Here is a 9,967-nt window from a genome sequence, read left to right on the forward strand (position 1 = left end):
CATTTTTCAGTCCTGATGATCCATCTGGCTCTAAGACCCAGAGAGGCTCTGAGGCTTACAGAGCTCTGTAGGTTGTCAGCAACTCTTTTCATGGCACTTACCTGAAGAAGATCTTCATGGGCTCTGCCAAAGGCATCTGCTGTCCTGATGGTAAAGAGCAGAGGTGTATTACTACCTTCCCAAAGCCTTCTGAACAGCGCTGTACACAAGCCACTTCTTTCATTATTTCAGACTGATTCAACTGACTGGAACAGGGTATTGTGCTTAATGCTAATAAATACTTTGGTTTTCTTTTAGGATGCAGGTGGATCCCCTGAAAAGGCAGCTACAGATCCCAGTGGTGAGAACAAGAAGCTCAACAAATCCCAGCAGCTGAGACAAGTTTTTAAAGAATATGGTGCTGTAGGAGTTTCATTCCATGTTGGAATTTCATTAGTATCTCTAGGAATCTTCTACCTGGCTGTGTCAAGGTGAGGCTTGTACAGTTGTCTGTATCCTCTAGGTAACAGTTTAGCCAAGAAAAGTGTCTTACTGTTGTGCTTATTTCTGAAAGGAGACACGTACTCTGTGCCTGTTTGATCTGTACACAGTACTCTTCTGGATTTTGAGTGTAGATGGATCCATAAATGGATCTAATCTCCCTTAGGCATGCGAGAAGATACATGTACATGGTCTTTTTGCACAGGTTCACGATCCATGGTGAGCGAGTGAAAACAGCAGAGCAGGGACTGCACCAGAGTAACTAACCAGATGAGAGAATTTTTTTTTTTCTGCAGAGATATCTTTTGTTCTCCAACAGTGGTATGGGCTGTAGAGATAGAGCCACACAAAAGTGCGGGAGCTTAGAGATGAATTCACTTCTGTGGGTGTTGAACTCAGTTTTTGCAGCTGAACTGCAGAAGGCAATGGCAAATAAAACAGGGTTAGATTAAAAAAGAAAATATTAGATAACCAAATGGGAGTCAGGTGGGAAATTCTGTATGTGGCTTCTGGTGGAAGTGCATCCGTTACGAATACGTCTTGAGCATGAGGTGTTTCAGCAGAGGAGACGGGGGCACACATCGTTTCTCAGAACATTCCCTCTTGACGCCAGTGGGAACCCGTGAATGCCCGATTTCTCTCATTTACTACATCGTGGCACGGGGCGACAATAAAAATCTTTTCCTTCAGTTATGCTTTAATTCCCAGTTATAAGATACTGTACTGGCAAGTGAAGGGGGAAGAGTTACAGTCACAACCTCTTTTGGAAAGTAACTGCAGAGAAACCCTGATGGAAGCTGCTCTGTCTATAGCGAATTAAAACATTAACGGATTTGGTGGATAATGCTTATTTGAGATCCATAATACTTGCTTCGCTTGCTAGATTTTAGGTAAGATACTTGTTGCTTTAACAGCTTTGTACTCCTCTGTTAGAACACTTGAAGCCTTATGACAGGTACCCTGTTTGGTTTGGGTTGATCTATACTTACGTGATAAATTTCATCAAGACACAAAAAGGCTTTATTGTAAGCTTGGGGAAGACGAATTTCCAACACAAATTTCTAACTTTTTTTTTTAAATTCAAAAGAAGAAAAATAGATTATTTTATCTGCGAAGGTTGTGCATGGGGCTGAGTAATCCCCATGCCAATGCTGCAGTTATACAATTGTAAAAGTAAGAACATATTTGACTTCAGAGGGAACTTGCTGATTTAAGAAAAAAGTGCACCTGAAAGTATTGCATATGTTGTTGCTACAGAAGCAACTTAAGCTGTTACTGCTGAAATAATTAATTGTTTTTATTATTTAACAATAGCTAATCTGAACATAAATTCCAGAGTTGGAAGTGTGCCATGTAAATTCCCTGAAAAAAATACCACTTAATTTTTTTTTTGTTTTAAAACAAACTAAAGCAATCTTGTTTTCTTTTTCCCCAGTGGTGTGGATATGACTGCAGTTCTATTCAGACTCGGTTTCAGTGAATCGTCGTTGCAGTCTAAAATGGCTGCTGGTACGAGCACATTTGTGCTGGCATACGCTATTCACAAAGTGTTTGCTCCACTACGAATCAGCATCACTCTCGTTTCTGTGCCATTTATTGTCCGATACTGCCGGAAGATCGGTTTCTTCAAACCTCCTGCCTCAAAGCCACGATGATTTCTTCCTGGTTTTTACTCCATTTTTTAAGTGCTCTATGTCCATGTAGCTTTTCAGATTGCTGAATTTCTTTAAGAGACTTATTTGGGTTCGTGTTAGTGCTGAGCTCCTCTTGCATTTCTTACTACTTTTTTCAGGTGAATGTTACGCTGTGAAAAGCACTGTTATTATCTTCTTTCCCTTTTGCCACCTCTTCTCTAGAAACTCCTGTTAAAATGCTATCTGCTTTCCACTGCAAGTGGTAATACAAGTTCTGACAGTGAGCAGTCTCTTTAGAACACACAGTTCTGGGTATTTATAATCTAACTTGTGGGGCCTTAATTTTTTTCTTGTTGAAATAGACTGGCAGCATTAGTTTACTGCCACGTAGTTGGAGAACAGAGTAAGATTCTCTTCCTAGTAGTCTGTGGGATAAACAGTATCCTACTGTACAAATAGCCCTTTTGGAAAGGTGGTAGGTGGGTGCTCCTTTTGCTATAAAAGGCAGATATTATGACCCTAGTCTTGCAGGGCAACATGCATGCTGACCTAACTTCAGTAGGAGTATCCATATACTTAATTATTGCACAGCGATAATTGTTTTAGCCAGAATAGGTGATGCACTATCTTGAAACTACAGCTCCTGTGTTTCAAGATTTTATTTTCTGAAGATGTACTTTATTTGTAGGCTAGGAACTGGCTTTACTGAAGTCCTTTTTTTAAAAAATATTTTTTTATGCCTATAGACTCAGAAGAGTCCCGAGTCTACTGAAATCAGACTGTAAGCAGAATTACCTCCTGTGTGAACATATTCCAAAGATCAAGGCAGAGGCAAGGTAGTTGTGGGGTTTTAACATAAGATCTGACACATTTTTTATCTGAAAACTAACCCTAGCAGCTTTCTTCTCCTGTAGATGAAACTGAAGTTTGAAACTGAAGTTTGCACCTGAAGTCCAGACATTACAATTCATAGCTTCCCAAGCAATTCCTGGGCTTTTGAATGTACCAGTGACAAGGTGATTTCCATTTCCTTAGTTGAACACTATTCCTACGGGGATATAGTCGCACATACGTGTATTCACATACCACCTTCTCCTGAAGTCTGGATCCCAAAATGAGACAGCCAGCATAACATTTGCTGCTAAACCTGGGTTTCAGACTTAGGACTGTGCTTCTGTGAGATCACTTGAGCCAGCTCTGTCAGTCTCAGGGCCCTGTTCCTCCTTCTGCATCTGCTCTTTTTGCATTGACTCTGTGTTTACACTTACCCCAGGGTGGCCCCAACACAGATCTGCTGTGGCTGGCAGCAGGTCCAGGGTACTATCTTCAGCTTGCTGCTATCTGAGCCAGCTCTAATGTGCAGAAGTTTCAAATCAGCTTGTCTCTCAAGGAAGCTCTGCCTTTGCCCTTGATTAATCAGTGATTATTATACCTGTTACGTAGATGGAAGCTTATTTCTGAGTGGCTGTAGAGGTTTTTTTTACCTGTGCACACAGCAGTGGAAGGGTTACCGTGGTATGATAACATGCAATTAACACTACTGTAGCTTTCAATGACCTACGACATTCCAGAACAGCTAGAGTCTTTTAAAATTCAAGCAAGCAGTCAGTATTTCTTAAAAGTAAGCTTTACTCAGGCTTTTTTTCCTCCTGTTCACAGCAGCCTTTGTGTTTGTTTTTCCACGTGCGTTTTCCTTGTGTCAGTTTAGGGTAGTGTTCTGTTACCAAGGATAACTCTGGAATAATCATGAGGCATCGCTTTCTTAACCTGTCATTTCTGACAGGTATGTTTTGTTCTAAAGTTGATAGAAAAGCTTGAATAGTGCTTTTCTCTTTCACAAGTCTTTCTGTAAAGCAGGAATCAGTTAATGCAAATACACCTAAAAGTTATTAAAAGTCAATAGCACTAACTAGAGATTTTCATGCAGTAAAGAAACAACTTCATTTAAATTATGGCCAGAATTCATATTAAGATGAGCATGGCTGTATAAACTACTGGCAGTTTTAGATGAAGGTTTTTTTCCAAAGTATATTTTAAATTAATTTGAGAATATATTTTGAATTGTAGAATCCTTGCTTGTAAAAAAAGGGTAATTTTTAAAAATTATTTGTAAAATAGTGAAGATGACTTTAAAGTCTTATAATGAAGATACAATAAATTGCTTTCTCTTAGTTTGCTTGAAGTGTTTTACTAGAGAATAGTTGGTTTGTATGTTTTGGTGGGAAGTGGCCTGTCCCTTGCTCCATGTTAGGGATAAGATCTTACACAACCAGACATTAATGTTAGTTCCTGATACATACCTCCCTTGATAACAATACTTCCCAGACCTTTCCTCTTAGAATTGCTTTCAGACCATGTCATCTTTGAACAACTGCATTAAAAAAGGAAGGAGCAGGCCTAGGTTCAATGGTTGCAGAAAACCCACAAGGTAAGTAGCAACCCATTTGTATTTACCTCGTAATCAGTTGTCACTGTAGAACAGAAAGCCACCCACCTACTTCATAGCACCAGCACTTCCAGGAAGAACTTTACGCCAGCTTTCTTTTTGCCAGAGCAGGGAAGTCAGCTTATTTTGTGATCACAGATGAAGAGTCAAGCAGTACTGATGTCTTAAGAGACAGCCAGGGAAGCAAGAATGCCATAAGGAACCTTGTCATGTACTCCGACCAGCATGGTAAGTCTTTATTTGAAAAGTTGAGTGCTCACATTTAAAACAAAGAGACAAGAATAACACACACACATTTTTAGGGCACTTGGAAAAATGCATTCACCTCACTCAGTTTCAGATTACACCACAGTTATGATACCTTTAGCAGCCCAATAAGTTAGGAGGCAGGTATCTCCAGGATATTGCACTGTTCAGTACACTAGAACAAGAACTTCCTCATATTGTTGGAACAACAAGCCATTACATCACAAGAGCCTTGAACAGCTTAATACTTACATCAACAAACCTGGCCCACATGTAACTGGGTTTCAAGTATATTAAGTATTCCACAACCTTCAGCTAAAAGTCAATTTTACATTGCAGTTAGAGTTTAAGACAACAGCCAACCCAAAGATTCGCATTCCACTTGCCGTTAGAGTCCAAGACCTGCTTTTCGTTTCGTAAGCATTACAGTAGTCACAGTACAAGACTCCTCTTGTTGATCCCATGAAGTTATCCCTGCTAAGACTGTGTTCTGGATGGGGCAGCAACACCACTCTTTCTGCTGTTTGGAATCTTTGTAGAGTTTGCTGTAATCCAGGGATGAAGAAGTACATCCTTCAGGGGCAGTCGGTGAAACGGGTTATGCTTTAGAAGCTTTGAAATTAAATCCCTTGCACCTTCTGTTACAAATGGAGGAAACCTGAATTCCACCTAAGGAAAAAAGGATGGATACTAAAGATGATGCAGAAGTTTTGTCAATAACCAAACTAGAGAAACAAAGGGCTTTACCCTTGGCACATCTAGAAAGGAAAGCTGTGTCCACCTTGTGGGCTATGCACCCTCTGCCTACTGCGATGAGATTGTCATTTCATTGCAATCCTGATGAATCTTGTTGCTTGTAGAAGATAGTGTATTTTTCAATGTACTTCTAACAAGATTAGTTCGCCTGAACTCTTCTATAGTATGCAACAGGAAGAATTAAGCTTCTATATTTATTAACACCTTTAATGTTAAATATTAGTTTTATAAATGAGAAAAGGAAAGATGAAGATCAGCTGCTTTATGAAATAGGTAGAAGTTCAGATGCAGGGACAAGCAGGGTAGACCCAGAGAAGTAAGGCAAGGTATCTAAGGTCTCTTACAGTCATTCTACCAAATGACTGAAGACAGTTTTAGGAGTCTGGCTTTATGCATATCATTGTATCTTGCTACAGCTCAAGTTATCATAGATACCATCCTTCAAAATGACCGTCTCTTAACCTTCAATAAAGACAACCGAACTGAAAGGCAGCACCATTCAGCTACTCCAAGTAAGCATTAGCACATACCCTGGAAATAGCTCTGTAGGTTTCCTGGTATGTTTGTGCTTCAAAAGGTGGTTTCCCCACAAGGAATTCATAGCACAGAACTCCTAGGCTCCAAATATCCACCTTTTCATCATGTGTTCTTCCCTCAATCATTTCAGGAGGCAGGTAGTCAAGTGTCCCACAGAGAGTTGTTCTCCTGAAAAGTTAATCATTTATGATTATGGCAGATTTAAGATCCGTGTCAGAAGTCAGATATAAGCTAGTGTACCTTGGTGCAGTCTGCCCTCAGACTCAGCACCACCAGAATTCCTGGTAAAGAAATGCTTGGAACACCTCAGTCTCACCCTTCCGCTCCTCATCCCACTTGCTAGGTCAGATAGTCTTCCTTTTTCAGGTGCAATTCATATGAACTGAGGAACTGTCTCAGGTGTGTTGCTAATGAGATGATGGACCAGCACCTGCATTCAAACATCTCGGAGGGCACTGTGACCCTACAGCAGTACACCAACCTCCTTCGAGTTTCAAGTTCAGCTGCTTTTGAAGCACCCAAGCTGAAAAAACAGAGTAACACCACTCCCTTTCTGCTACACCAGTCAGCTATTAAGACCTTTGCTGCAGTTCTTAAAGGATTTTTCCCAATGTTTTAGAAGTTCACATTTACCTCCACAACCTAAATCTCCTACAATGCTAAAAATCATCATCCCAACAATCATGCTTCTTCCCACAGCCCTCCTATCTCCTCCCAAAAACCTATGAGCTAATACCACCACCCACAGCTTTCTCATTGCTCCCTACAGAAGTATTTCACTGCATAAGAGATACTGCATTCTCACCTAGAAGACGGAGCATGCACAGACCATCCAAAGTCAGCGATTTTTAATTCTCCATTTGAGCCAAGCAGCAAGTTTTCTGGCTTGATGTCTCGGTGAATCACACTCTTTGAATGACAGTATGACAGGGCATCTGCTAGTTCTGTGATGTACTGCATTTAGAAAGAGAACAGATCATAAAAGAATAAAGACATTTCACTAGCTTATCTGGCTAGTGACAGTGTCGCCTTTCTAGGCATAATTAGTAACTTCAGTTAGAGCAATTACTCCTTAAACCCTGGAAGCCTGGCAGTACAGACTCTGCTTGAAGTGATCAAGCACTTGCACTATTAAGCAATGCTGAACATACATACATAATACATTAGTGCTCTGTAGTAATTTGTCTTCCCAGCTTAGTCCCTTGTTCCAAGTGCACAGTCTAGCATCTAATGAATCTTAGTTTCACACCACAGAACTTATCTGAAGAGCTCGCTTTATGCTGCAGGTATTCCAGATATGCAAAGCAAGTAATGTGTAAGCAGCTAGAACGACCTACAGTAGCAGTTCTTTGCTCATCAAACTTGGTCAGCTTCTGAAGTTCTCTGTAGACTTCTCCACGAGGTGCATACTCTAGAATAAGGTAGACTTTTGAGACATCATGGAAGTAGCCATATAATCTGAGAATGTTGGGGTGCCTGTAAAAGATTTAAATAGTCTTCTGAACAAGGTATTTGTCCATATAACTTTAATGTCCCTTTCCTGCCTCCCCCCTTACAAGGCAAGCATAGGAACTTCAACACCTTAAGTGTTCTTCAGCTCACAGCGTACCCCTCGACAGAGCTGCATAGCACACAGACGGCATTTACCACAGCAGCAGCTTAGCCCCCCTATGAGCAAGCAGCTAGCCGAGTCTGACTAATGCGAATCTTCCTGAGCATGCCTTTCTACAGCAGCTGGAAAAGTAGATTACCACTGAAGGTACAAACTCCCGTGGCGTTTGGAATTTAAGCTTAAATATTTTACACACTTTCTGTGAAAAATAATTTCTTTAGCAAGCTGGGCTTACTTTCCAGGAAGCCTAACACCAGAAACAAGCTCAGACTCTTGAGCAATTGCAGTTACCCGCACAAATCCAAGCAGCAGACAAGGGGGCTGGATTTTTTCTAATAGGAATGTTTGTTACCAGAGGTTACTTCATTGCAAGGCAAACAAAAGTAAACCTTGGTGCAGAAAGGCAAAAATCCTAACTAGCAATTTCAAAATGTCAGATGTTTAAAAGGAAATTTCTTTTTCAGAGGATGTTGTCATAAAGTAGCCGCCTTCATCTAAACACCAACAAGACAAAGTGTCACTAACTTTACCTAAGATGAGACTGTATTTCAACTTCTCTTCGCAGTTGATGTTCTACACCACCCTCCTCAAGCTGTGATTTAAAGAGCACTTTCAGTGCAAGAATAAATTTACTCTCCTTCTCACGTGCCAGGTACACATTTCCAAATTTTCCTTTCCCCAGAGGGCGACCAATTTCAAAATCATCGAGAGACCATTGCCTCCTGCAAGAGGAAAGAGACAGTCAGAAAAGCTGTACACTTGTGTGGGCTTTGACTGCTAAGTTGACAATACATCCTGTTCACTAGACACTTAGTGATTTGAACTACACTTTAGTCTTTAAGAGAACACTAAGAGGATAAAATACACAGTGAGACTTTTCAGAGGGAAGTTCTGAAAGCTAGTCTCTTCCTTCCTAAAGCTTATACACAGAGATACTAACATCAACCACACACCCCTACAAAATCAAGACTGTACATGGAGCCAGGCTCACTTGAACACATAGTACAGGCACGTTACTAGCACATGTCCGCGCTGTTTAAGGCGGCCACACCACAGATCTGACTTCCTCCTTAGATAGTCTCCAGTGTCCTGCACATATGAAGGAGGCTTTGTTTTCAAGTGTGCATCTCGTGATTGAACAGTGGCCACCAGTGTTCTCTCACAGGAAGAGCTATTGCTCATTTACTCAAGAGTTTCTGTTAGATTACAGGCAGTCCTCGCTCCTGAGAATTAGCCGGTCAACATAAGCCTTCCTGGAGTTCCCTGTCTTGTCTCTGAAGGGTGGGGCCTCTCCACAAGCCAGGGGCTCACTCAGCCCTCAGCTTAGCCTGCATGGAGTCCCAGAGGTTAAAAACAAGCCTAATCCAACAGGACTTAGTTAGCTAGAACAATTTACACATAAAACTTACTTTTTAGTCTCCTCATTTTTCTTTTTAGCAGTCTCTTCATTTTTCTGTTTAGAGGCGCTTTCTGCTTCAGAATTTTTTGCTATGTGTAGAGAAGTAGATCAACTTTATGAACCACACCCATGAACACAACAAAAATTCACATGGGAGCAAATCTAACCTCTGTGCAGTATCTGAAACAGTTCTTAGAATACATTCAATGATGTTTTCAACAACCTAGAGTAACTTACTATTAGCAGAGCAGCATAACTAGTGCTATCGAAACATCATTTTAGAAGCTTTCTTAGAAAACCCATTACATTCCCCCAAAAAATACAGAATCGGAGGTATCAATGCCAGTTACATTAACCACAGCTAACTAGTGAGCACCTGGAAACGCTTAAACACCCACATTGGCTCTGAATGGGTCATCCTGGCAACGAGGATAGTGTAGTAACATCTAAGCTGAAGCATGTGCTGCTATTCTGTTTCAGGGCACAGCCACGTACTTCTCTACAGGACTGTCCCACATCATCAGGTTTTCTGCACTGCACTCTGCTTCAGAGAGGTATCCCAAGCATCACAACTGTATAAATACAACTGTATAAATACATCTATACCATCCTCAGAATTACCAGGTGCTGCAGCCTGTTGAGGTTTTTCACTGTTCTTGCTTGGAACTTGAGGCCTGGCAGGCACTTGGACCAGCAGTTTCGGTCGAGGCTGCTGCGTTGCCTGGTTACTAGACAGTTTTTGGTTTGACAGCACAGAGTTTTGCAATTGCACAGGAACTCGCTGGGCAGAGATTGAAGGACACAGAACACGTTGTGCTTGAACTCCGCCATTTGGTAACCGGCTCTGAGCAGAATGC

General features: G+C 41.1%; 2 protein-coding genes across 2 annotated transcripts in view; one reads left to right on the forward strand and one right to left on the reverse strand.

The window, feature by feature from the left end:
* Positions 1 to 297: 297 nt before the first annotated feature.
* Positions 298 to 2,135, forward strand: FAM210B (family with sequence similarity 210, member B; the record flags this gene model as incomplete). The annotated part of the gene is made up of 2 exons (XM_010138120.1): positions 298 to 470; positions 1,916 to 2,135. Coding segments are annotated over 2 exons (393 nt in total), but the record flags the coding sequence as incomplete, so codon positions are not given.
* A 2,970-nt stretch (positions 2,136 to 5,105) lies between these two features.
* AURKA (aurora kinase A) overlaps positions 5,106 to 9,967 on the reverse strand; it is a 6,643-nt gene continuing 1,781 nt past the window's right edge. The window contains exons 3-9 of the mRNA XM_010138119.1: positions 9,732 to 9,967; positions 9,121 to 9,199; positions 8,242 to 8,433; positions 7,437 to 7,575; positions 6,905 to 7,053; positions 6,093 to 6,267; positions 5,106 to 5,475 (exon numbers count right to left, since the gene is read on the reverse strand). Coding sequence (XP_010136421.1) covers positions 5,284 to 5,475; positions 6,093 to 6,267; positions 6,905 to 7,053; positions 7,437 to 7,575; positions 8,242 to 8,433; positions 9,121 to 9,199; positions 9,732 to 9,967 — 1,162 coding nt within the window. The 3' untranslated portion in view covers positions 5,106 to 5,283. The remainder of the gene's footprint in view (positions 5,476 to 6,092; positions 6,268 to 6,904; positions 7,054 to 7,436; positions 7,576 to 8,241; positions 8,434 to 9,120; positions 9,200 to 9,731) is intronic.

This window comes from Buceros rhinoceros, unplaced genomic scaffold (genome assembly GCF_000710305.1).
Source record: "Buceros rhinoceros silvestris isolate BGI_N320 unplaced genomic scaffold, ASM71030v1 scaffold20266, whole genome shotgun sequence".
Classification (NCBI taxonomy): Eukaryota; Metazoa; Chordata; class Aves; order Bucerotiformes; family Bucerotidae; genus Buceros; species Buceros rhinoceros.